The sequence below is a fragment of the Stenella coeruleoalba genome (assembly GCF_951394435.1).
Source record: "Stenella coeruleoalba genome assembly, chromosome: 1".
Lineage (NCBI taxonomy): Eukaryota > Metazoa > Chordata > Mammalia > Artiodactyla > Delphinidae > Stenella > Stenella coeruleoalba.
In genome coordinates this window covers 31,648,942-31,676,564 of record NC_137169.1, presented here as the reverse complement: position 1 = coordinate 31,676,564, position 27,623 = coordinate 31,648,942, and the positions used below count along the sequence as shown (strand labels likewise).

The following is a 27,623-nucleotide window of genomic DNA, read 5'->3' as shown; positions in this document are numbered from 1 at the left end:
ACACACACATACAATAACAGTTAACCTTGAAAAAAAAATATCTCTGATGGTCATACAGATGCTTGACCCCATGATAACAGTTATATAATTTATAGGTTTAGTACCATCTGTGGATTCTTTTAGAATAGGGATAAATTCATGATTTATCAGCCTTGTCATGATTCTTACCCACAGCAGACACACTAACTAATAAGCCCCTTGGTTTGCTGTAATAAAGAAGTCTGTGTACAAAGCACCATCCCATGCTGTGGTCACGATCTGGCCTTGCCACTGTCCCCTGGGGTCAAGAGAAAGCAGATGAAGCAGTTCACAAACCTCTGAGGTTAAATCAAAACCCCTCTTTTCTCTCTCATAGTACATGTGTACTTTTTGCTCAACTGTTGCAGGATACACGGTAATGAAATAGTAGAGAAAAACAGATCATTGAAATTGACGTCACCTAGACTCTTCTATTTGAATTCAGTCGATAATATTATTAAAGAAAGGGGTCCAGGAACTCAGGACAGTAAAAAGATCTGGACTGAATCATTAAGAAGTAAACATGTGGGAGGAGAGAGATCAAGACCATGCACAAAACTTGCCAGTGAGAAACCGTTAAGTCAAAAGCTGAAAGCAATGAGAAGCTGAAGGCACACCTGCAGTGGGAGAGGGACATCCAGCTGGAGAGTCTGGAAACACCACTGAAGGCCAACAGTGCTGTCCTGGGGCTTCCTGGAGCCATCAGACCAGAACCCAAAATCTGGATTCGGTCAGAAGATACCAAGTACAGCCAACACAAACATTAAATGTGAAAGACGTTATGAATTTAGAAGAAATAATTCCTCTGGAATGTGTTCTTAGATTATTCCTCACTGAAAGGTGCTATTCTGCAATCACCTTGTCTGCTCATTCATCCCCAAGCCGCTCACTTTTTAGGATGTACTAGATAGATCTAAACAAACAGGACTGCTGGTAAAGCCTGGGAAAAGGGAACCATTAGAAACAAAGTATTTGTCTTTCTTTCCTCTATTAGATTTTTTACTTTGGCCAGAAACTACAAGTTTAGAAAATTTCAGGTAATTGTGCCTACCCTCTCCTGCCCAACTCCACATGTCCTCAAGAAATTTGAGGAATCTTGGTAGAATCGGATTTTAAATCAGGTTGCATGAGTGTCCAAGCAGAGAGGTTCTAAATTCCTAAATCAAATCAAAATTCTTTTCAATATACTCAGTTGACGTAACATATCAAAGTATGAAGTTAAAAGGACTAACTTGCATTATCAAAACCCCTGAATTACAGTCCAGGCTCTGCCCCCAACTGGGATCCTTCCCACTCTGGGCCTCCGTTTCCTCAGGCTCACTAGAGGTGATCAGTCAGGCTCACTGATGTCCAAGAGTCCTTCTTGTCTGGACAGTCTAGGATTTTTGGTCCCTGGAATGCTAAGCTGTCTCCTCCCTTCTTAGGCTCCAACAGAACATGCCCTTCAAGGTTCATTCCTTGGCCCTCTGTTCCCTACTCTAACCAACCAGGTTACTCATCCATTTTCCAAACTCCAGCACTTTCCTCAGTGTCCAGTTCTCAAAGGGAATTTCCTTCAGCGCTAACCTAGGTACTTCAGTAAGATTCCACATCGCTAAACACTTATTTATCTTATGTTTGCTAAAGGGCCAAGCACAAGGGTGGACACACAACAAGCACTGAGTTAACAGGGACAAATGGAAATCATTACTCAGCTGAGGACTTGGACCCCAGAAGAACTGCTTATGGCCCTAAGCCATAAAGAACTTCAGACATGTGGTTTAAACCTAGTAGAGATTTAACAGTTCACTGAGCCCACCCTCCCAGAAAACAACACAGTGACACAAGAGGAAGACTCTGAAATGGCATTGCAGATGAGGGCAATGACATCTTAAGTGTAACGATAATAACATGTTCTCCATGCACTGTACAGTTTACAGAGTGTGATCACGTGTAATACTGCACTTGACTGTTATCAGCGACCAGTCAGCATCCCCATGTCACAAAGGAACTGAAGCATTCAGAGGCTGAGGTCAAGGAACGCTGTGGCAGAACTGGGACCAGAACCAAGGTCTTCCACCTGAGCTGCCTTCTGCCCGGCCCAGCTCCTTGCATTCATCTACGCTAGCTCATCCCACTCCGCCTTCCTTCCCCACCACACTACTGTAACCACTGGCAAAGGTTACGGACAACTTCTGCCTCAGGGGGATGCTTTTAGACTGTAGAAAGGTTGAGATCTACAGAAAAGTACAAAGAATAAAAATTGCTTAATCTTAGGGGACAGCACTATTAAAACGTTGGTGTCTTTATTCCTTTGCACAACGGTGTGTGTATATGTGTGTGTGTGTATATATATATATATATATATAAAAGATACAAAAGTATCAGAAACATTCCTCCATGCCTGAGGAATAACTTGCATAACTTCAGCTAGCTGCAAAGTATTGTTTCATCATATCGACATAATTTATTTCACCAACCTTGTATTTTGTTCACAATTTTTAAAACACGGTACACAACGCTGTGACAAACTACTTGTAAAAAGTTTTTGTGCCCACCCATGATGACTTCCTTAGGATAAATTTCTACAAGTGGATCTGCTGGGGAGAAAGGATGCACACTTAAGGTTTTTGATACTTGTCGACTGACCTACAAAATTTTATACCAATGTACACTCTCAAAAATAATGTATGAATATATTCAATTTACTTCACTCCGGCCAATGCTCTCTGTATTAAAAGAGAGTGTGTGTACACATATGTGTCAGGTAAAAACCCTGATAATTTGACAGGTAAAAACACCTCTCTGCTGTTGTCATTTGCACTCGGGGGAGTTACTATTTTGTTCTTGAAACACTCTCCTCCCTCGGCTTCCAGGGCCCCCGCTCTCCTGCCTCTCCCCCTTCTCCCAACTACTCCATCCCACCCACTTCTTAAACGCCGATGTTCCCCTGGTTCCATCCACAGTCCTGTTCTCCCTCTTAGACTTTTGACCTGGTGATGAGTTCATGCATCTGAGACTTCAGCACCATCATACGGTCCTGCCTAACTCTCAAATACATCCCCAGCATAGACCTCTCCTGGATGCCAGAGCCTTACACCCAACTGATTAGACACGACTGAAGCCTGAAACCTGGTTGTTGACGTAGGTCCCTCCCTCCTGATGGCAGTTCAGTCTACTATTGATTCCACCTTCTAATGCCTCTTGAATCCCTAAGCCCTTCCTGTACCCCTTACAATTACATGGTTCATGGAGTATCTCCTCCACCCTGGACCACTGTAACAGGCTTCCAAATGGTCTCCTTGTTTCTCATCTTAAAGTCATCCCTCCCTCACTCCTCATTCCCCACACTGAATTTCTAAATAAAAACCTGATCTCTCTAAACAGCTCCAAATCTTTCCATGGTCTTTCACTGCTTACAGCAGAATTTCCCAAACTGAGGTTTCTGAGGGGTTTCCTATGAAGAGGAGTTTCGTAAACACTGCATTCTACATTTCTCTCCCTAATGCAATCAATCAGCGTTTTATAAGCTCTGAGAAGTCCTGCAGCAAAGAAACCTGTTTAGTTTTAACTCAGTGTTTTCCAAACGCATTTGACCATGATTTTTTGGTTTTTTGAATATCACATTTTGGGGTCCAGACCCCAAAGACAGCCATTTCAAGTTCAGTTTTTCAACCACCAGAGAGACCACCATTTTCTAAGAGACTGACTACCGATGTTGGCTGGAACAGGCTTGTTAGTTAAAATTCAGTTCTGTTGTTTAACGGGTAGAGTTCCGGTGTAACAAGATGAAGCGTTTTGTGGGTGGGTGACTGTGATGGTAGCACAACAGTGTCAATGTACGTAATCTACTGACCTGTACACTTCAACATGTCAGGATGGTGAGTTTTTATGTTATGTGTATTTTACCATAATAATAAAAAAAATCAGTTCTAAGCCAAATTTCTAGATTTTCAGTAAAATTTGGGGAATTAATCTGCCTAATGCTCAGAAACATTCCCGGAACCCTCGGGTAAATGTGCGCCGATTCACTAGGCAGGGACGTTGTTTTACCTCCATCCAAACATCATGAGTTCCTTTGCCGTGGCTCAGTTCAGAAAGTGAAATCTCCAATTCTGGCAGTACCAGGAACCTACCTAGTTGAGTACTTTTACCTTTTACACTTGGCTAAAGCAACGTGCAGTCTGAGACAACTTTCATCTTCTTAAACAACTGTGTAAAGGCAGATAACACGATTGTGCAACACTGGCATTATAACCCCGTCGTACATTTGGTACTGTCCTCAGAATAACATTCTCTATGGTGCACAGAGCCAAGGAAATGCAACCCAAATGAATAAAAAAAAATCCACCCCAAGTGGTGCTTCTGTAAGCCACAGTAATCCTCACAGAACCCTAGGTAGCTTCAAGGAACTTTTCTCTTTGTGATGTTCATGCCCTTCTAAGTCATGTATTACATCCACCTGGGCCTTTAAGTGTTCCCCTCGTAGCACAATTTTTTATTTGCTTAGATGTAGCTCATCCTGTCCCTCACTAGTATTATGAGGGATTATGATATCTAAGGAGTATGATATCTAAGACTGCTGGGAGTTCTTGACCCTGTAGTCAAAGGAATTGGGATGAGGGCATTCCTGGAAAGGCACAGGGGAAAGCCTTACCTTGTTTGCTCCAAGGGATGCTGAAAAAGGCTACTATGTTCCATAGAAAATAGCTCCTAGATGGCCCTCCCAAATCTCCTTGGGGTTCCAATGTCTAGCTAACAAGATAAGGAAAAAGCAAGCAGTGTTCTCCTTGGCCAGCAGCACAATGTTATCGTAAAGAGAGCAAGTACAGCAGGCAGCAAACAGGCAGTCAAAGATTCCAAAATGTCACATGCAGTATCTCTTTTGTTTAGTTCAATCACACACAGCATGAAAAATAAAACCTTATTAATAGACTTGGAAAGGAATAATGTTGTTTTACTGAGTTAAGGTTAAAAAGAGAGATATATATATATAGCTCCTCATTTAAAACAATCAGAGGGTACTTTTATATCAAAGAAATTGGTTTGCAATATAATTAAGTTCTAAAACTAATTTAAACCTGCTCTAGTTTTTATCAGAATAGGTGTTTTTAAGACTAACTACTTTATAAAAAGGAAATCCTAATGAAAATTATTACTCTATTATTACTCTGGTTTATTGGAGTAAATGCAGAATGAGTTAAGAGGAACTAATTCATAAGCGTATCTGAATTCATGTGAGAACCTTTAGCTTCAAATGCTTCAGATTCTGACTATAAATCACTTCCAAAGAAGTGACATAACAGTATTGTAAACATTTCTGCTCAGCTTATAAGTAAGCCTTACTAACTTAATTACGTAGTTGGAACCAGTAAAACACATGTAAAAAAGGGTGGTGGGGCTTCCCCGGTGGCGCAGTGGTTGGGAATCTGCCTGCCAATGCAGGGGACACGGGTTCGAGCCCTGGTCTGGGAGGATCCCACATGCCGCGGAGCAACTAGCCCCGTGAGCCACAATTACTGAGCCTGCGCGTCTGGAGCCTGTGCTCCGCAACGGGAGAGGCCGCGATAGTGAGAGGCCCGCGCACCGCGATGAGGAGTGGCCCCCACTTGCCGCAACTAGAGAAAGCCCTCGCACGGAAACGAAGAGCCAACACAGCCATAAATAAATAAATAAAATTTAAAAAAAAAAAAAAAAGGGTGGTGGTGGGTATGTTAGCATCTGAGACACAGCATGGAGGTCAGGAGCCAGACGGTGTTGGATGTGAATCCTGTCTCCGCCATTAGCTGCCTCTCCTCGGGCAAGTTATGTACCTTTCCTATGCTTCAATTTCCTATTCTATAAAACGGAGATAATAATAGCAGCTACACCTCCTAGAGGTGTAAATGTGTTATTATTATTTGTAAGGTCTTATAATAAACAGTGTGTGGTATATAAAGCTATAAGTATTTGTTAAATAAACAGAAACTCAGAACAAATTCCACGGGTACTGTCTCAACAGGCATATTTTGTTTTGTCAACTTATAATAGTTAGAAAAGCTATGGTTTGGCTATTTCAAAGCATTCATAAAGGCAGCAGATACCACAGAGCCAAGAGATGCTACAGTTTAAAAAGCAAAGCCATTCTCAACGGGCTGGGATGTGGGTAAGAGGGACAAAGCTTAAAAGCCAACCTATGGGAGACTGACTGGAAATCGAAGAGCTGGAATCAGAGCGCTTTATTTTACTCCCAGGATGGTGAACTAGAATAAAAAATATATAAACACAAAGAAACAGAGCAGGAAACGCAGAAACTGGTCAAGAAAGACAAACTGGCAGACAGTGGGGGAGCCTCCTGTGTACCCACATGCAGCTTGGCTAACAGGAGAAAGGAAAGGAGCAGTTGAATGGGATGTAGCAACTGGAATCTGATCATCCCCCGCTTGCTGCGGCCCTCACACGCCTCTAGCTGCAGATGCCATCACTCACATTGAGTTGACTGTTATCTTTGGCCTTTGGGCTAAAAGAGTAGACCATTCTCTTTGGCCTTTGGGCTTTTTTAGGTTGAAGCAGACTGAGACCCCATGGACTTACTTAGGTGACCATATGCCTCACAATGCAGTGCCCAGGCTCACTGCTAGGTGTTCTCTATTCCCCTCCCTGGTTAAGGGAGCTCCCAGCCCTCCCCTGCCTAGGAGGGGCCCGATACCCTCTCTGAGTTTCAGACACGGGAATTACAGGCAAAGTCATCTGCAGCACTAACAGGGAACCGACAGGGCTTCTTTCTAGGCTGGGGTTAATTTAACCCCTCACACAGAAACATTTGATGACATCAATAAATTCCCAATTCTCGTTAGTGTGTCCCTGGAAACCCGTCTCCCCTGACAGCATCAAACCCTCCTGCTCTCTCTCCCTGGTCTGCCCTGCACCCGAGTCCCAATCTGTGCTAGTGGGATGACACCTGGCAGCTTAACAACAGAATCAACAAACAGACCCCACCACCAACACCCTGTGGAATCATGAAAGATCAGCGGCGAGGGCGTAGCTAACAAATAACACGAGCTCAGAACGGCTTCTTACCTCGGCAGGGGTCATTTTTCACTAGGAATTCATCCAGGGCCATCCATCCTCCCCCAACGCGGACCATCACTGTGCTGCGCAGGATGCGGACCAGCCGCAGCTGCTGGGAGTCCCCAAACTGCAGGGCCAAGGGGAAACGGTGAGCGAAGGCGCCCGAGAGCAGGGCTAGACTTTCTTCCCTAAGCAGACTGTATTCAGATAGAATGACAATTTCACAGTTTGGGGGCAATTTTACTTCTCACTATTTTGCATTTTTCCCAAAAAACTTAAAATATGGAAAAGCTAAAGGTCATTATTTTGACGTACTTTCTGTTCGGATAAAGTTAACTGTTGATGGTTGCGACCTTGCTCCAGAGGGGAGGAAGGAGGACAGACAAGGCATTAGCTCACTTTGATTTCTTTAAAGATTCTGCCCAAATTTAAATCCAATGATACAATTCTTTGTTAAGCTAGCTTGTTTCCATAAAAGAAAAGGTAGCTCTAAGGTGGATGTCAGCTTCTGAATACAGTGTGCTCAAAAGTTAAATGGAGAACAGCAAATCATATTTCAAATCTCAAGGAAAACCTTGCAAAGGATCACCATTATTACAAGCTTAGAAAGAAATTTGATTTTCCACATCATTTTCAGAAATAAACCCCTAAGTATTCTCTAATTGTGTTGTCACCAGCAGAAAATTTTCTTCAGCTGAACAAATGATTAGTGTTTATACTAAAATTTAGTTGAAGAAATTAAAATTTTTATCTACCATGCTGATTGTAAGTAGTTTTCAACAATCATTTTGGGATGTTAAAACAAGCATGATTTTCTGATATTTATTTTTCCTTTTTTTCTTGCCAAATATTCCTACTTCCCAGCCCTATCAACATCTGGAGTTTCCCACTGCATAAATTATCCTCTTCCCAAAATAAAAGTTAAGAGGTAACAAAAGAGAATCATGCTGAGATCTCAAAACAAAAATCAAACATATGGTTGGAGAAATGGAATTCCTAAAATTGTTTAATTTAAGGAGAATGTTGAGGGGGGTAATTTAATCACTTAATTAGGATTTTCAAAGTTGTAGAGGAGAATCATAACTTTGAAAGAAGGCACAAAAATTAAAAATGCCAGAAAGGATGTTTAAGGATGTTGGTTAAGGACCCGTAACCAACCCCCCGCAAAATTAATATTTCTGTGGTAATTCTCTGTATTACTTTGCACTGATTCAAGCTCACTGTTTATACAGGCAAGGTGATTGAAAAAAATATCATCCCCCACCCAAGCCCTTTTCTTTGAAAATAAAAATGGTCCTACATCTTTCATCTCATGCAGGTTTTAGGTTTTCATACAAAGTGACTGCAGCCACAGCATGGTGTAGTGTAAAGAGCACTGAAGTCGGGATCCAGAAACATGAGGGAATAAAGGTCCTGTCCCGGGAAGGAAGCTGCCCTCAGACACTGGCCCCATGCGTGGGAACGGGGAGGCCCCTTGGGAGGAACTGAGGATTCCACCAGACCCAAGGGCAGTGCCAGCCCGAGTCACTGTTTGGGGTCCTCTCTGGATAAGTGAGGGGAAGAAGGAAATAAGGGCCAATGTGTCCTCCAGAGGGAATCAGGAAGGAACCCCAAGCTGTACTTTATTCTTACATTACTGTGCCCTGTAATTTATTTGTCAACCTTTAGAATTAACTCCACTGATTTCATTCTTGTTTCCCCCTTAATTTCTTACTAAAGCTCTCTCTGAAAGATTCTAACTTGCTTTTACTGAGCTATAGGGAAAAGGAGGTTTGACCCAAGCCGGGGGCCAAAGTGTCTGGGGGAGGCCAGAGAGATGAATGTGGAAGGAGTTATAGCAGCTCTAAAAACAGGGACCTGCAGGAATCTGGCAGAGAGGGGTTGCCAGTGAGGCAAAAACCTCCTAACAGTCTTAGAGGCAACAACAGTCAGCTCTGCTTCCTTCTCTGCGTCACTGCTCTAACATTTGCTGTGTGACTGTTGGCACAGTGGTCCTTAAGGCCTCAGGTGCCTCGTGTATAAAGTGAAACTTCATAATTCTGTTCCAAACATTGGAACTAACCCTCCTCTGACCCTCTGCTGGTCAGTGGAGTAGAGGAGGACATCGGTGCCACTTCAAAGGGGCCCCTGGTACCCACATGCAGTCATTAGCAAACAGGTACAACCTTTAGGTACTACTTGGCACTCTTACGCAATGACTTATTTAAAGCCAGTTTGACTGTTCTTGTCTTTAGTTTCTTTCCATCCTTCGTTCTTCCCACTGGCCCAGAATGTTACTGTAGTTGGTGGTTAAAGCAGTGCCTGGAACTTTGAGTGAAGGCTTCAAATCAACTATTAGTGTTTCTGATTTCATATCACAAGACGAATTTTACCCATGCAACTTCCTTCCACTTTAAGACATAGGACCCCAGAGCCCTCAAAGAGATCTAAAAGGTTAGAGTTACCAAGTGGAGTCAAAAGCATTCAATCTTTGCAAGTCTAATTTGATCCCATTAGATTATGCTGGCTGGCCATAATCGGCAAACGTCAGGCTACAAGCCAAGTATGAGTTCCACACTCCTTCTCACATCCCTTATGATTATAAAATGTAACGTAAGCACAGGTAACTAAAATTTTAGTAAGGTATTTAAACACAGTATCTTAAATACCCTAAGACTTTTCTGACTTAGTGTGCATTATAAAATTTGTGTTAACGGTCAAAAGACTTGGGTGTAAATCAGAACTGTGCTGTCTGGTATTCTGACAAGACTGGGCTCTTTTTTAGAAGTGGGATGGATTGATACCATAGCTTTAACTTCCCCAGAACCATACTACTTTTAACTCAGCCCACCAAAATATCATCGTCAGCCAATCTAATTTTAAATGGAAAATTATATATACTTATATCCTTTTGCTTCTGAGACAGCTTTACAATACTAGCCCTGCTATCAGTTTCTCCACTTGGTAAGACTACCAGACATGACCCAGGCATGCTTCAGATTACGTCCTCTCCCCACAGCAAAGAACAGGCAGCATTAGCCACACAGACCATTTCCACCAAAAATAACATTTGCAAGGCACACTGTACCTGATTGCCGAGGAAGAACTACAGACAGTAAGAGTTAAGGATGGAGGAAAAGGAAGAAAAAAAAAAAAGAGAAAAGAACGTTTTGTCAAATTAACACTAAGGAATGAAAATCACGTAATCATATTACCAGTTCCATGCAGAACAACACATACTGACCATATTCTTTGTTAACTCATTTCTCTCACAGGTAATTAAAAAAAAAGAAATAAAACCATTATAAGATTGCTTGGAGCCTTATTAACTCAAAACCCTGGGCTGGATCCAAGGCAGAGTCACCCAACACTCCACCCCCTGGCTCAGAGCAGCACAGTGTGACTCTGCTGGACCTTGAAGACGGTTGTGACATGCTAATGGAACCTCATTTTCCTGTTTCTAACTGGGTGCATGTAACTATGCTATCTGGCCATCTAAATCCTCTCTGACAATCCTAGATCTTCCTTAGGACTGTAGAGAACCCTGACAAACTGCTGGATACATTTTAGGGGTCCTGTCATAGATCCCTTCTGTGCCCCACCCTGGTCCCCAAAGAAGCTAAAACACAGCACAGTTCACTCAGTTATGGCCTCGCTCGGCACAGCTTTCCAGGGAAGACTACTGAGCAGGCTGAGCGTCCTGTGGGGCCTGGACAGAGCTTCTCCAGCCCTTTCTGAGCCTGCGAGCCACTTGGGCTCACAATGACCAGCTCTCTGGGGGCAATGGTCAGTCATTAGATAACTGTTTCCTTATCTTATGATAAAGGTGCCTCCATTTCCTCAAAGACCTGTTTGGCAGTGAAGAGAGGGCTCTGAAATGTCTCCTATGTTGGATCCCATACAAGCTACTGCTGGCTAGATACGGCACTATTTTCCAGATGCAACTATGTGGGGCACTAAAGCTCAGCTCACAGGACACCTGATAATTGGCACCTACAGAGGTGAGGGCCACAGACTGATCGCATTGCAAGTCTCCACTGGCTTTGGTACTCCAAGCATCGGTGACGGGAAGGTGGGATCAGCCATCTGCTGTGTGTCAGGCTGCTTTCACCTGTAAGGGCCACACAGCAGGAATGACCACCACAAAGGACTGGTTTTCTCTTTCTTACCCGGTATTTATTCTCTCCAATCTGCTCCACCTGAAACCTTTTTGCACATTTACACTGAGCCACTTGTCTTGTGACCTATTGGTTGTGAACAACAGAAAAAGAGAAAAGTGTGAAGGGTAAAGCAAGACTTCCTCTGCAGAGAAACAAAGATTTTTATATGTCATCAGAGAAGCTCTTCATTACATACTTTTTAGGCACCTCAGGCTTTTGACACATGTGTTTATCTTCTATTGTGAGTCTCACTAACTGGGATACTCAGACGCTGAGTATGAAAGAAATTCCCCAGTAATGATACAACAACACATTCTTCCATCCTGCTTCAAAATTTCCTCAAATGTGCTAATACGCACGCATCAATATTAACTGACTAATAAAGCAAACTATGAGCTGATTTAAATGTCAACCTAGGAGCCCAAATTCCCTGGAAGTCAGTCCTGGGGTGCTCCAAGCCACTCTCCAAGACCAGGCCCACTGCCTCTCCCATCCCAGGATGTGCTACCAATGAATTCACACTTTTTGGTGTGATACAATTTTCAGTGTGATACAGTTCTTAATTAGGCAGAAAGTTTGGTGGGTACACATCATCTTAAACGTTACTTTTATGTATCACCCCTTAAATGCTACACATGAAGACGCTCTCCTGCATCCCGAGGTAGGATCTCAGGACTGAGAGATGAGTCTGTTCTAAGCAACATGGTGCCCTGGAGAGGTTCTCTGCAAGCTGCAGAGCACCACACAGAGGTGACTCACTTAGGTAACAATTCATTGAGACTGAGCTACAGCTCAAGAGTCGGACATCCACTGGGGCAACAGCATCCAAAAGGGGATCCCCAAAAAGAACTCCAGATAATCACCTCCCAACAGACACGCTAAAGGGCTGATACGGCAATTACACCCAACCAAATTCAGGACAGTAGTAACCTATGGTCAAAAATGTACTCCACATACAACTCTTTCCCGTACCTCATCTTCAATTTTATCTGCATCAGTTGTTGGTCGATAAGCATCCTTGTTGGGATGGAGAGCGGCCACGAATTCATAGTAATCAATGTAGCCATCCCCATCGCGGTCAAAAATGTCAGCAACAGCAGTCATCTCTAACTTGGTAGTAGGGAACTCTGGAGAAAATTAATCACATTTTGGAACGTTAACTAAGAGGGCTTGCTTGGTTGGTTGGTGGTTGTATAAATACTTCTTTAGAAAAAAATTTGTCTTGATTTTTTTCTGGAAAACAGTACACAGTCCTTTTAGAAAACTTAGAAAATATAAAATATTATAAAGATAAAAATCACCAAAAAAAAATTACGCAGAGCATACTCAGGTTTTTGGCATTTTTGCTTATAGACTCATCTACCCCCCTCCCCAATGCAATTTAAAACCAGAGGCCTACCAACAAACTTCAGAATTTACTTATCCACTCCACTGTTGTTGGATATATAGATTATTTCAGGAGAGCGACAATTTGGAATTAATAGGATAAAGTTTTTCTACATTTAGATTACTGCCTTGGGTTCTTGACAACTGCTTTCCAGAGTGTGAATGTTTACAATAGCCAGAGTGACTTATTAAAACGTAAACTGGACTATACTGTCTCTCAGATGGAAACCTCTGCTGGCTGCCCACTGTCTTTAGAATAAGATCTGATCCGTTCATGATGGCCAACAAAGCCCCGCATTAATGGCTGTTTCCTACCTTTCCAACTTCACATCTTACCATCTCTAAGGTCATGACACTCCAGCCGTGTTAACCTTTCCATTCCTAGAACATGCCAACTTCATTCCCATCTCAGCACTTTAGATCTGCTGTGGCTCTGCCTCTATCTCTCCCCTGAAATCTTGACATGGCTGGAACCTTATCATCACCTAGGTCTCAGCTCCAATATTACCTCCAGACAGGCCTTCCTGGGCCACCCATGTGAAGTAACACAGCTGTGAGATGTGCTTTGTGATCTTGGCAAGTCACTTACAACTTTATGCCTTATTCCTTCTGCTGAAAATAAATGCGATCATACATTTTGTAAGCTGTTATGCAGATGCCAGAAACTGACATCATGAGGGACGTGATGTACGACATGATAAATATAATTAATTAGCACTGCTATATGTTACATATGAAAGTTGTTGAGAGTAAATCCAAAGGGTTATCATCACAAGGAAAACACATTTTTTTCTATTTCTTTAATTTTGTACCTATGAGATGATGGATATTCACTAAACTTATTGTGATAATTAGTTCAGAGTCTGTAAACCAAATCATTATGCTGTACATCTTAAACTTACACAGTGCTGTATGCTACTTATATCTCAATAAAACCGGAAGGAATAAAAATTTGATCTGATTTAATCTGAGAAACTGATATTGTAAAAAACTTATTTTAAAAAACATTTTACAGGCGCATCTCATGTTACTGTGCTTCGCTTTACTGCACTTCACAGATATTCTCTCTCCCCCTTTTAAAACAAATTGAAAGTCTGTGGCAACCCTGTGTCAAGCAAGTCTGTCGGCACCATTTTTCCAACAGCATTTGCTCACTTCATGTCTCTGTGTCACAGTTTGGTAATTCCTGCAATATTTCAAGCTTTTTCATTATTATTATATTTGTTATGGTGATCTGTGATCAATGATCTTTGATGTTACTATTGCCAAAAGGATTATGACTTGCTGAAGGCTCAGCCGATGGTCAGCATTTTTTAGCAATAAAGTATTTATAAATTAAGGTATGCACATCGTTTTTTAAGATATAACACTACTACATACTTAACAGACTACAGTATAGTATAAACAACAGTTTTATATGCACTGGGAAACATTACTGCAATATTTGCTCTATTACGGTGGTCTAGAACCAAACCTGCAACATCTCCAAGGTCTGCCTGTACTTAGAACCTCGTTATTCACAAAAGTTAGCTTCTTTTCTATACCTCGAATGTGTTTTGCTTGCCATAATGTGTCAAACAAGACCTGCATTTTTTATTCCTAGCAAAATGATGGAGGTTCTTCCCTCCATCAAAACAACAGACCAATCTTAGTAAAGCAGGTACATTACTTCTTCCCTAAGACTACAGCTTTAACTTGAGAAAGACTGTTTAGCCGGAATACAGCCTGCTTCTACAAAGTAGGTGCAAAGAATTATGACTGGACTCACTGGATGCTAGAATGCCATCGATAAACTCCTGACGTGTTATCTTCCCATCCTGGTCCTTGTCAATTCGCCGGAAGAAATCCATCACCCGAGACTTTTTGTGATTCATCCAACGCATATACTTTTTCCTCCAAACATCAAAGTCAAAGTTGGCAAATTCCTTCAACTAGACAGAAATCAGAGGTGTCAACAAGACCTACTGTTTGGCCTTCAAACCTGCCCAGAGCATACGAAAACTTTCAGACATCCAGCAAAGCCATGCAGGCCTTTCAAGGGGGACCAACAATGATATCTGTGTATTGCATCTTTTGGGAACGCACACTCTGGCTCCTTCACTTAAAGCCATGATTATTTACACAAGCTGTGGTAAAATGGAGCAGCGAGAGAAACGGTAACTGAACGACCACCATGGAAAATACGGAGCACGCAGAACAAGAATGGGTGGAGCCAGCCTTGCTTTCCCTTGGCACTTTTTCAAAAGATCATCCCCTTAGATGTAAGCGAATGGATTCTATCCCAGAAAAGACGTCCTTAGCACTCCTCACTTATGTGATTTTGAAAGGAACTATAATCACGTAGAGGCCTATGTCTTCGAGGCTCAGCCCCCCTCCCCACTGGTCTTCTGAGATAGTTTGAGTTCCGGTTGGAAGCATCAAGAATCCAGTCCTGCACCCAAGCACATTTCTTTGGGATGGCAGCAGAGGGAGTGAACTGTCCTTCTGACTCCCATTTTAAATATTTGGCCCTGGTAGATGGCAGCAGGTCTATGCAGTGGGCAGAATGATGCTGAGCTACTTGGACTATGTCAGTGACACAGACTCAGAATGACTTAAACAGTGCAACGGTTTTCCCCCTGGTCTTTCAAACTCCAAAGTTGGAAGGAATGGGGAAAAAAGAAAAAGCCAAAACCAAATATGCTTAAAACTCAACCGGATCTACAGAAATAACAACAAAAAACACAGAACACTCACTTCTGGGCATAGCTGCTTTGATATGCACAAATAAAAAAATATAAAAGATATTAGAAATTTGTTTTAGAAACTAGGAAGTGAAGTACTATATTTTTTAGATTGGTTAATGATACTTCAAAATAGATTAGCTTTTCATAATCTACTGAAGAAAAATACTGATAGAATGACAGGCCGATAAAAAAATTACTCGTTTTAGAAATGGGTAGCTTATATCTACACAAAAGGCTCAGTAATGGTCATTTTTGTGAGAAGCTCCACACTTGGCGGTAACCTTGCAAAGTTATGCCCCTGATCCTCAACCAAGGCCAGGTGCCGAGGAGGGTCGCGTCACAGGCTGGACCCTCCTGGACTGGCTGGCTGCCTGCTTTCCACCACCAGTGCTACGGCCTATCTGTTGTTGGTTTCCTCACATGTGTCTGTTCTCCCAGGGGGCCTGGAGGACAGAGTCCTGGCCTACACTGCTCGGTTCCTCCTTCTGCATAAGTGGGTCAAGGCACACAGGTGATGTTCAGAGGGCCTCAGAAGGGCTGTGTTTTGATAAAAGTCACCTCCCTCCAGGGAAGGCTGCTTGGCGGGGCCTCACCTCCTCCAGCCTGTCCAAGGCGTCGTTCAGCTTCCGCTGCCGCTCCAGTGCCAAAAGCCACACCTGCTGCCAGCGGGCAGAGAGCTGGTTGATCCGTGGGTTTTTTGCTTCAGATTGTGAAAGGATTGGCATGGGAGGAGGTGTGGGCTGACTCAAAGACTTTCCTGAAAGGAAAAATCATCATGAGATTAGAAAAGCTGGTTTAGTCAGTTCACAGAGAGAAGCTGCCGTCTGTATGGACCTAGAAGATCTTCATGATGACGTCCGGTCAGTAACTGAGAAAAGGAAGTCGGGACCTGGCTACACCTAGACATGGAAGCACACTGACCTAAAAACTATTGATGCTTTTCCCCAGTCAACAGGTACCTGTCTCATACCTTCAATCAATTCTGTCCTACCTTAGCAAACTGAGGAAATGTCAGTGGTTCTACAGGAGCAGATTTATTTTATGATGAAATTAGCGCAACAGTCAGCGCTGATGACCAAAACATGGAAAGGTCACTGCAAAAGAATCTGCTTCACCAACTCCAAATTTCTACCAATTCAAAAAACTGGAGTCTAGTTATTGTTTGTCAGTGTAAGAAAAGTGAGTTTCAAAAAAGATTTTTGTTCAAATCCAATATGGTTTTTGAAAATGGAAAAGAAATTTCTGCTGGGCACTTGGGAAGCACTCATCAGTGAGCAGGAAGGAAGCATCCTGCACAACAGGCGGCCACGTACTGCTGCCACCGCGGGACTTCTCCATGAAAGGCGCATGGGCTGGCTCTATGATCTTCCTTTTGTACGTCTTGGTGACCCGGTCCACGTCAGGCTGTTTGCGAGTCATCTCCTCCATAAATGTCTGTTAAACACAAACAACAAGGAAAAGGGTTGAGAGTTTTCTTGGACTAAGATGGGATTAGGCAACTTCTTACTAACAAGGGCCAAGCCTGTGACAGATGGAGCAACTGCAAATGCCTTCGTACACGGCTGCACTCCTTTCAAGAAACATGATTGTGGCCTTGAGTGAGGCACTTCATCAGGTTCTGGAGACCTGAAGGAATAAGACATGGCTCTGACTTCCAGGAGCTCACAGCTGAGTGAGGAAACCAGGCAGTCAGAGCAATGAGTGGCACCCAGGGCTCCGAAAGAAGGACTAGGACAGGCACCCACAGCCCAATGTGGGGAGGAAGGCTGCCCGGAGGCTGGTGCCTGAGCTGTGTGCTGCAGGATGAAGAATGAGCCAAAGGCTGGGGGCAGGGCAGTCCCACGGAAGCCTGACAGTGGAGCGAGCCAGAGCCCTGCTGATCACTGGCTGAGGATACAATCAGAGGAGAGGCAAGAGGGACAGCTGGAGAGGCAGGCAGGAGAAGGGTCCAGAAAGGCCTTGTGTCAGGCTAAGGGACTGGGGTTTTATTCTGAGAGCAATCTGTGTGTGTGTGGGGGGGGGGGGCGTGGGGGGGGTGTTTACGGGTGGGTGGACAACTGAAGGATTCCGATCTAGAGAAGAGACACAATCAGATCTCTGTTTTAGAGCTACCATTCTGGCCTCAGTGTAGGAGGGAGGATGGAAAGGGGGGAGGCAGGCAAGTTGGGAAGCCATTGCAGTAATTGAGGCAAAACACAGTGAGGGCCTGAGCCGGGGCAGGAGAGAAGGAGCCAAGAAGTATTTTGAAAGTAGGACAGGTAAGACCTGGTAACTGGCTGAATGTAGGGGGTAAAGAAAAAGGAGTCACTCCTGTGTTGGGTGACTGGGCGGATGAGGAGAGAGGAGGCAGGTGCGCAAGGGAGGGGTGGGGTCAGGGCCAGGAAGCAGGGATGAAACGGAGTTTTAGAGCTGCCTCTAGCTTCCTGCATGCTGCAGACAAGCCAGGAGATGTGGAAGCCCTGGGTGTACAGGTGCTGGATGAAGGTGTCAGGCCAGATACAACCTCAGGTATGAGAAGAGGGTCAAGAATGGAACTTTGGGGAACAACGTTAACCAGTGGATAGAGGAAGAGGAACCAGCTAAGAAGACTGATAAAGAGTTGTCAGAGAGATGGGGGGACACAAGAGGGGGGAGCTTAAAGGCACAAGGAATGAGAGGTGATAACAGAAGGGAGAGGGACTGGCCCTGATGGAAGAAGATAATCTCACTCAGGAGAGAAGGGGTCAACGTAGGTAAACTTGATGGGAAGTACAGGGAGTCCTCACTGGCCAGGCTAATTACATATGCTAAAAAGACCTTATGTCCACAGTATAACTAGGCAAGATCCATGCTTGCATTTGGTGTAAATTATCATGGTTAAAAACCAAATTTGTCTCCTAACTGAGCTTTCCTCTGTTCAGTTTAGTTTGATGTGTTGTCTGGCCCATCTCTGAGTACATGCAAGACGTCTTTCTGAATCCAGTTGTAATGGGATAGGTCCCAAGTAATGGGACCTTGGCACAGAGGCAAGTCAATAGAAACAGGATGCGGCAGGCAGATTTCTAAGCCAGGCCCCAAGACTCCTGACATACATGTCCTGTGTACTCTCCCCCTCAAGTGTGGGCAACACCTGTGGAAAGCATGGGCAGCCACTCCTGGATTATGGTTTTTTTTTTTTTTTTTTAAAATTAATTAATTTCTGGCTGAGTAGGCTCTTTGTTGCTGTGCGCAGGCTTTCTCTAGTTGCAGCGAGCGGGGGCTACTCTTTGTTGTGGTGCGTGGGCTTCTCACTGCGGTGGCCTCTCTTGTTGCGGAGCACGGGCTCTAGGCGCACGAGCTTCAGTAGCTGTGGTTTGCGGACTCCAGAGCGCAGGCTCAGCAGCTGTGGCGCACAGGCCTAGTTGCTCTGTAGCATGTGGGATCTTCCCGGACCAGGGCTCAAACCCGTGTCCCCCGCGTCAGCAGGCGGATTCTCAACCACTGTGCCACCAGGGAAGCCCTGGATTACGTTTTATTATATAAGATCTGTCAGAGCAGGATGGAGGGTCTCCTGCTGGCTTTGAAGACAGACGCTGCCATACTGTGAGACTGCCGTGTGCCTAAGACCTGAGGGTGGCCTCCAGGAGCTGACAGCCAGCGAGAAAAGGGAGACCTCCATCCTACACTGCAGTGAAATGAACAACACCAACAACCTGAAAGAGCCTGGGTGGGAACTGCAGTGCTGGCCGACACCTTGATTTCAGCCTGGTAAGACGTCCCCTGGTCCCCTAGACGGGGAACCAGCTACTTCAGGCCCGAAGTCCCGCCCCACGGAAACTCTGAGACAGTAAGCGTGTTTTAAGCTGCTAAGTCTGCGGGAGTATGTTTAGCAGCAATTAAAACATGGATGCACAGGGCCAAGGAAACGGGCTCCATGAGCCATGCAGGAAACACGCGACCACACGATGTGGTGAGGATACCTGATGCTCAGCGATAAGGGCTTTAACTCGGTCAATGTTCTGAGGGATTGGCTCCTGATCCCGTTGAATGAGGGTGGTCTCGGCCCACTGGATCCACGCCAGAAGTTCTTCCAAGAGCTCGGCGTTGGCCACCAGTTCTGACAGGGCGGCTTCGAGGCGCTGCTGGTGCTGCTTGGCCCACGTCAGGACCTGCGGGGGAGGGAACCCGTCGGCTGTCAGCCAAGCACATCCCTCGTTTTCAAAGCCCTTTTTTGTGTGAGCCTAACAATGACTTTTAGGGGAAAGACCACCCAAGCAGTCAAGAGGCTTCACTCTTATTCTGGAGACAGAGCTGGAGTAAGAAATCAGCTCCCCTGAAACCAAATGTGGCACGTGGTATTAGACACAGAATTCTCAGGAAGGAGGGAAGAACACACCACGTGTCCACCGGGCGTCATCAAGGAACACATCACAACACCAGCACCACCCTTCCAGGTTTCTGCACATTGTCAAGAAAACAGTCACTACTAAAATGCGAATAACTTGATTCTTGTTGAGATATTCACAGTGAGTGAAAGATTCCTTACGTGGGGGTGGGGAAGCTCTGGAGTATTTTACTGCTGTTCACCCATTTTACGGGGCACGTGCGGTCTTCCTCTAAAACTAGGAACTCACCTCCTCAAAGCGAGCCCGGATGATGGTGATCCAGTGTTTGATGGTGGTGATGCAATCAGGATGGCAGACCACCAGGATGACTTCTCCCATGGCCACTGCTGTGTTAACATCCACGCGCTTTTCTTCCACTTTCTTCATGAATTCCTAAACAAACAAGATTTGAAATCAAAACCTTAAACCTAGTCTAGCAGCGCTGTTAGTTTACACTGAGAGGGGTAAACAACTTTAGTGTGTTTTTCGACTCTTTGTTGACACAGAGCTCTAAAAGCCTGCATTTAGGCATCTCTGTCATTTTCTTTCCAGTTCTCAGAGGTGAGGGGAAGCGAGGGATTTCACAAAGATGACTTTCTCTGCACAGATGATAAGGACTAGAGAGACACAGGCATGACCCTTTTCCTGATCTCTCTCTCTTTTTATAAATTCCTGCTTGGATTCATTTCCATATGTGTAAATGGTGTTGTCTTGGACACATATAGTGACAGCTACAAAACAATACATTTTTGTTGTTGTTGTTCAAGATGAGATAGGAAAAAGATTATGAATACTACTAGAACAGAAGGCAATCGAATGACCATAGCTTTTCTCCTGGACTCAGAGACCAAGTGTCCTTCCTAACAACCAGAGAGGAAGCTCCTGAAGACACACATCTGGGAGTTCCACCAGCTCCCAGCCCTGTCTTCCCATCAGAATCACCCCAGTGCCTCAAGCCCCTCTTCCCAAACTTCATATATGCACATTACATTACAAATTTCAAAGGCAAATAATCTGCTTTGTTGCCAACACTACAACATTTTAAAAATACCTACAACACAATGCAATGACAAAACCATGATTAAAATCTCTCGGTGGGAAACACCAAAATTAAAAAAGGAAACATTTCCCACCTTGTTAGCACAGTCACACTGAAGCCCCAGACACTATTATATTCTGCAGCTTGGTGAGCAGTTCTAGGGGCACAGATCAGGGCCTGGAGCTGGTAACGTAAGGAAAGTCACACAAGGCGTGTGCAGGTGGGGTATAAAGGTAGAGCAGCCCGTGTTTTCCTCTATATTAACACCAGCTGTCTGACTTGTTTACAACCAGCATGCGCTACTTTTGTAAGAATGAGTGGATGAGTGGTCTTTAAGGGGTCACAAAACCCACCAATCGTTTCCCTCTCATTCCTGATAATGAGTAAGCTGGGACCATTCTGGCTTTGCTCCTTTTCACGTGAGGTCTAACGTTTCTAAGCAAAAGCTGCTTTCCGTTGCTGGCGTGGCCACCCTCCCCATGTGGGTGGCATGGGTCCCTGCACCCGGGGGATGGATTACCTTATGAGTGTCGATGAGAGACCGCAGGGCCTCTGTGTCATCAGGAAGTGCCCCCCGGAAACGCAGTGTCTGCTCGGCTTCAGAAAGCCACTCCAACAGCATGTGAATTGTGTCCCGAAACTCTTCTGCCTGAAATAACCAAGCACAAGAGACTGAACCTCTCTCTGCAGCCAAGGTCCTGGACATGGTATGCCAGGGAACGGTCTGGCCTGAACTCAGTGGAGTACCACAGGCACTTGAAGGCTCTATCAAAGCCCCACAAAGGTCATCTTTCATCTGTGCAACTTGAAAAACCAACTAAATTCATTATTTCTCTTATACGGATGCGGGCTAAAATCTTGTTGAACATTTAGAATATCAATTTTTGACTTTGTGTTCCTTACAAGACTGGCTGAAACCAATCCTGATAAAGAGGCTAGACTGACTCTGCTCAGGCCCAACCCCAGGCGCTGTCTGACCTGCTTCAAGGCCTGCTCAAGCCGGCTCTGTTTGCAGACAGAGAGTTTACACACGGTGTCCCAGCGAGTGCTCAGTTCCTGGAGCTGCCCTTTCACCCAAGTGGTGTCATCTCGACTGTTCTCAATCAGCTCCCGGCCTGATCGCTTTAGGACCTGAACGGTTCCCGTTCGCTTTCCCAGTTCCTTCTGGAAAACCTGGAAAAGAAAACAGGAGAATTGGTTTGTCTTACAAATGTTTTGAATTCAAGAAGTAAAACCACAGAGAAAGTAGTCATTTCCTTCAATTCTCCTTGGTAGTTTCCAACTGTGTGTCTTTTATGCACAGACGGAGGTGGGATCACAAGTAAGAAAGAACCACCACAGGATGTGGCTCTGAATGTGAGAGGCGTGACTTTGGGTAAGCTGCTTAACTGGAGTCCCAGTCTCATCTGTGAAACAGGAATTATGCTGTACTAGCATCTCCAGAATTGTGGGAGTTTTTTTTTTTTTAAATTAATTTTTATAGTTGATTTAACAATGTTGTGTTACTTTCTGCTGTACAGCAAAGTGAATCAGTTATACATATAAATATATCCAGTCTTTTTTAGATTTTTTTTCCCCATATAGGTCACTACAGAGTATTGAGTAGAGTTCCCTGTGCTATACTGTAGGTTCTTATTAGATATCTATTTTATATATAGTGGTGTGTACATGTCAATTCCAATCCCCCAATTTATCTCTCCCTCCCCCCTTCCCCCTTGGTAAGAGCCCACCTGCCACGCACATAAGAATCTGGTGTAACTTCAAGGTAAAGCTCAACGCTTCGTGCTGAAGCAGGACAGTATGTAGGTTCAACGTACAGGTGTAGGTTACACTAAATGCTGGTGTGCACGGAGCTGGCCTGTCAGGTTCAGAAGTAGTTTAAAAAACACTCATTTTCATGTTAAGAATCAGTGGAAATGGATATCTTGAGGGTCTCCTGAATTTAAATCCATTTTGACTCAACTGAGAGATATAAACAGGAAACTGAGGGGGGCCCTCAATGTGAAGTTTACACACTGGCAAATCTGAATCAAACCAACTTTGGTAAATTCCTTGTGGCTGATGCAGAATCCCTGTAACAGTTTGTTTAAACACACAGAGCAGGGAGCTGCCTCTCTGACAAGCAGAGACACAGGCTCTTTCAGACCTTCTTTCTAGGGGAGCTGTACAAGGGTACCATGAGCTGAAGGCACACACAGGTGCAGGACCCAACGGCTTTGCCCTCCACGCAGCCCAGATCTCGCCCCTCACCTTGTGGGCATCCATGAGGTTCATGACGAGGTCCAGGTCCCCGTGCACAGGCTGGTCCTCAGCCAGCTGCGGCTCTACCTTGTACAACCAGTCCACCAAGGCCTGCAGAGCGTCCATGAACTGGCCCGAAAACAGCAGGGCCTCCTCCAACTTGTGCTGCCTGAGAAAAGCACACAAACTTCACTGGTTAGTGGTTCTTTTATGAATGGCTCACAATTCTGACCACTGAACAGGAATACTGCTTGAACTTTATCTAGAGAGGGACTGCTGTGTTAGAACAGTTAGAAATACTGTAAAAAGTGACTAAGAGATGTTTAGACATTTTAAATTAAACCACTCTCCAAAATGGATTAAGCATAGTGCAGGAGACCGGTGTAGATGCCCTTCTGGCATTTTAGAGTCCAACTGCTATGCACACGGTATGCTATGCACACCCTACAACCCAAGGTCTTTTTATTTACATTACACCACTCCAGTAGAGGGTGGTGGTTCTATTAATGATTTGGAGCCAGGAGTTCAACTCCTAACTCTCCACCAGTTGTGAGACTCTGGCTGTCTCTTTGAACCTCAGTCACTTCATCTGAAAAATTGGGAGTACAAATAATACAGAGGTTATCATAATGCTTACATAGCATAGCTGGTACAAGTGGATAAAAGTACAACTTTTAGAACCAAATCTCAGCTCTGCTGCTTAGTAGCTGAGTGAGCATGGGGGAGTTAAGAAACCTCTTTGTGACCATTTCCTCATCTGTAAAATGGGAAGAACAGTACCCACACCTCAGTGGTTGTTGTGAGGATTAATGAGCCTCAAGATGGTTAAATGAGATACTACATTGGAGGCTTTGTACAGTGTCTGACAGAGACACTCAGTGAGACAGCTACTGGCATTACAAACTTGTGATTTACATGTATTTAGAGTTACAGATCTTCTTTTACTGTTGGCCTGATTTTATAGGCTTCTCTCTTTGTAATACAGTAAAGGTTCAAGTTTAAAATATGATAATTTTAATATATCTGATTCAAATTATTTCATAACTCTCACTGAATTAACTGGAGATAGCAAGATGCTACTGTTACTGACACATTAGCTTTATTACCACTTTCTAGAATCCTGTCACTGTCTCCTGGTTACTTTGGGGATAACACACAGATCCAGGAAAAGGGACATTTCACACTCACCTCTCCACAGACTTGCCACAAACAGTATCCCATTTGTCTCTGACTTCTCCCAGTAAGTTGTCAAGTTTCTGAGTGTCATCAGGAAGCAAAGTCTTTTCTTTCAGTGCTCTGCCTGTTCTAATTGTGGTATCATACACAGGCTGTTTGCCACCAAGAGTTTTCTGGAACTCCTGTTCTCAAAAAGATTTAAAAAAAAAAAAAAAACCACGATAAAAGTCAGATGACATCGAGTTTTCAGGTAACCAGAAATAGTATGAATGTCACTACTACTTGAACTAAAATTAACAACAGCTTATCCTGAAGAAATTTATAAGGTTTTGTCTGTGCCACATACAGCAGTGCATGACTATTTCTAAAAGCCCCCAGTTTCAGCTGGTTACTCCCACAGTCACTTTGTTTGAACTCTTATTTAAATGAGGAATTGTCATGGTTAGACAGTGTCCAGATACAACATGGCTCTATGATCTTGGCCGTTTAACATTAACCGATTAGTTTTCTTTTGACTAGTTCTGTGTTTTTATCAAGCTACAATCATCAGTGAACACCAAGCTTAGGACCTAAGAGCAATGAACTGCTGTACCTTATGCTTTGAGAGCTGAAGTTTAATTTTGTCTGGGTCGTTGGATATCTCCAGTTCTGAGTCCAGGTGACTCTCTGCATCTTCTAGCCAGTCAATCAGTTTTTTCCAAGCTTCATGGAACTAAAATTATGTAAGAAATACGTTATAACAGGAATGAATATGCACACTACACAGCACTTTTATGTGAACCAATGCGGAGACTCAAAACATGCAGCCCAAGGTTGTTCAGTAAATTAGTATCTTTCTTTTATAACTTACTTGTTTTGCCCGCTTTCTGGCATCATCCAGCAATCGTCCTCTTTCAATAGATCGCTGGACAACCTTCTCCCATCGAGACTGGACGCTAACCAGCAAATTTTTGATCAGAACAACGTCCTGTTTCTGGCTAAGGAATTTTAACTGATTCCCGGTTTGATCCAGCTCAATGATCTGGTCTCGATGAGCATTTACTTCATTAGCAAACACCTGAGGGGAAAATATTGCTCTTTTTAAACTGGAGATAAGATCAATGAGCATCACTTTCAATTGGCGCTTTCAAAGGGAAGGCAGCATCGTAATGCCATTGTTACCTTGTGCTCCTCTATCTGGGAAAGGACGGTGTTTAGAATCAGGCTGGGAGGAGAAGCGATGTTTAAACTCTGCTCTGCTAGAGTGAGCCAGTTGATAAATTCTTGCAGGGAATTCTGGAATTCTGTTGCCAGGTTGAGGGCCTCTTCCAGCTTTGACTAAATTTTAAGTTAACACACACACACACACACACACAGAGAAAAGTGCCAAATTCAAGAATTATAGTTTTAAGGACAAAGGCGTAAATTGTACACCAAATGAAATGACTTCTAAGAAGGAAGCCTCATTTAATCAACCTCCAAACATGCCCTGTTTGCAAAGAAGGGGACATTTTAGTGCTAGTGTTTGAAACTGAAACAACTGTGCTTGGAAAAGGAAAGGGCACAGTTTGCAGCTAAGTTGCTTTCTCTGCCATTCCCCACTTCCTGAGACATTAAAGAACAGGAATAAAGGCATTCAAGCCATTCAATAAATGTTAAGTGAACAGACCCTTTAGTGGTGACAGCTGCAGGATCTGCAACCTACTTTGGGCAAAGTCTCAGCTTCCTTTAATGTCCTTTTTGTGGCATAACACAACTAAATGAGAAGCACCTGACTGTGACGGTGACGGTCACCGCAGGGCTCTCTCTATCTGAGTATGTTTTCAGGAAATATGGCACTTGAAAAAGTCTCAGTCTGAAACTTATGCTTATGCTACAGCAACAAAAGTAATAAAAGCCAGAACATTTCAAACAAAAATGTGACAATTTACATAGATGTAAATTTTTAGTCATTACGATCTAAATCAGAATGACAAAAAAGAGTGGCTCATTCAGGGTGTGCGCTACTCTCCACGAGTACATCCCAGTTCCACAGTCTACAAGCTCCATCCTCAGAGACCTCTACCCCGAACATCTGGGTGATGGCCTCTGACCCTGGCCCGTCTACTAGGCAGGCAAAGTAGAATAATAGCAGGTTGTTAAAAATGAATATATGCAAAATATTCACTGAAAGAAACCCCAGAAGTAAACTGAAAATGTTCATTGCTGTTAAATGGGTTGTGTATTCTTTCTACTTTCCTCTTGGTGTTTTCAGGTTACTTCTGTAACCTAAAAAACACTGTGATGAATGTTATAAAAATGCATAGACCCAGTCTAAACAAGTTCAGTGAACAAAGGAAATCTACCTCAAATCTATCATAGAAATACTTAGCAATAAATATATTGCAAGTTCCTAGATGGCAGGAAATCTTTCCACGTCATTTTATCTATATAGTCTTCAACAGGGCTTAAATAATTTTAGCGAACCTGGAATGTAATGTTCTTACAAAATCAGAAATAACTATCATTGACAGCTAGCCTTTGCTCGATCAATTCAACAACTAAAGTTGACCCCTTAACAACATGGGTTTAGGGGTGTCGATCCTCCGAGAAGCTGGAAATCCGTGTGTAACTTTAAAGTCTGCCCTCCACATCCACGGTTCTGCATGCAAAGATTCAACCAACTAGGGATCATGTAGGACTGTAGATATACTTAGTGAAGAAAAAAAATCCTGCATACAAGCGGACTTGCGCAGTTCAAACCTATGTTGTTCAAGGGTCAAAACTATATTCCTTGAGGCAACTTGTTCCACTGTGTCAAAACCCTCTAGAAACTACTTGATTTTGAGCCAGAATCTACCTTGGTTTCTTTAATTAGTCTTAGCTCTACATTCAGCAGGAATTATAGACAAGGCCCTGTCCAAAAATTAGAACACAGCCATACACTCAGGCCCTCTACCCACTCTTCATGTAACGAAGTTACCAGACCCCACACTAGAAGGACCCTAGGAAATTAATGCTTCTCTCAAAATGTTCATTTATATGTGTGAAGATGTGGTTTACTTCCTTCTGCACATTAAAGTTCATGATGACAGAGTTCATGCCTTTATTGTTTTCCACTGTACACCTAGCTCAGTGCCTGGTACATACATGCTTAACGACTACTTGTTCAATGGATGTGGCCAATGGATTTGGACACATATTTTACCGTTTCAGCTGCCCAGCACAGAAACTCTATGCAGAGTGATATTCTAGAACTCATAAAAAAACAAGTTTGGGGGCAAATGCCTTGATCTCTGATCACTTTTCGTTTGAGGAGAATTTGATTTTTGAGGAAGAGTAAGAGGAGGACATACAATTTACTGCTCTTGAGTTTTAGTAACTAGACATCAAATTCCGTGTGAGGAATAATTAGTGATACTCCCTGCATGCTGTTCCCAACCTCCCAAGTCCGACAAAACCTATTTTTAAGTCCATCACTGAGCAGTAACAGGTAGTAATGCCTTAACTGGTAGATGCAGAAAAGGAATGCAATATTATAAAAGCAAGTACCGGCAGAAACTATCAG

At 43.6% G+C, this 27,623-nt stretch overlaps 1 protein-coding gene across 16 annotated transcripts in view; it reads right to left on the bottom strand.

Annotated features, from left to right (window-relative positions):
- The window catches only part of MACF1 (microtubule actin crosslinking factor 1), a 344,741-nt gene that overhangs the window by 6,377 nt on the left and 310,741 nt on the right, over window positions 1-27,623 (bottom strand). For 12 of the 16 annotated variants that reach the window (XM_079928860.1, XM_079928859.1, XM_079928851.1 and 9 more), the window contains 16 exons: window positions 25,259-25,414; window positions 24,948-25,154; window positions 24,690-24,809; window positions 24,110-24,279; window positions 22,931-23,090; window positions 21,659-21,853; window positions 21,201-21,329; window positions 19,891-20,034; window positions 19,237-19,425; window positions 16,612-16,732; window positions 15,892-16,055; window positions 14,341-14,503; window positions 12,159-12,313; window positions 11,196-11,270; window positions 10,115-10,132; window positions 7,057-7,174 (listed from right to left, as the gene is read on the bottom strand). In XM_079928860.1, coding sequence (XP_079784986.1) covers window positions 7,057-7,174; window positions 10,115-10,132; window positions 11,196-11,270; window positions 12,159-12,313; window positions 14,341-14,503; window positions 15,892-16,055; window positions 16,612-16,732; window positions 19,237-19,425; window positions 19,891-20,034; window positions 21,201-21,329; window positions 21,659-21,853; window positions 22,931-23,090; window positions 24,110-24,279; window positions 24,690-24,809; window positions 24,948-25,154; window positions 25,259-25,414 — 2,284 coding nt within the window. The remainder of the gene's footprint in view (window positions 1-7,056; window positions 7,175-10,114; window positions 10,133-11,195; window positions 11,271-12,158; window positions 12,314-14,340; window positions 14,504-15,891; window positions 16,056-16,611; window positions 16,733-19,236; window positions 19,426-19,890; window positions 20,035-21,200; window positions 21,330-21,658; window positions 21,854-22,930; window positions 23,091-24,109; window positions 24,280-24,689; window positions 24,810-24,947; window positions 25,155-25,258; window positions 25,415-27,623) is intronic. The other 4 variants (XM_079928852.1, XM_079928855.1, XM_079928858.1 and 1 more) reach the window with 1 other exon arrangement.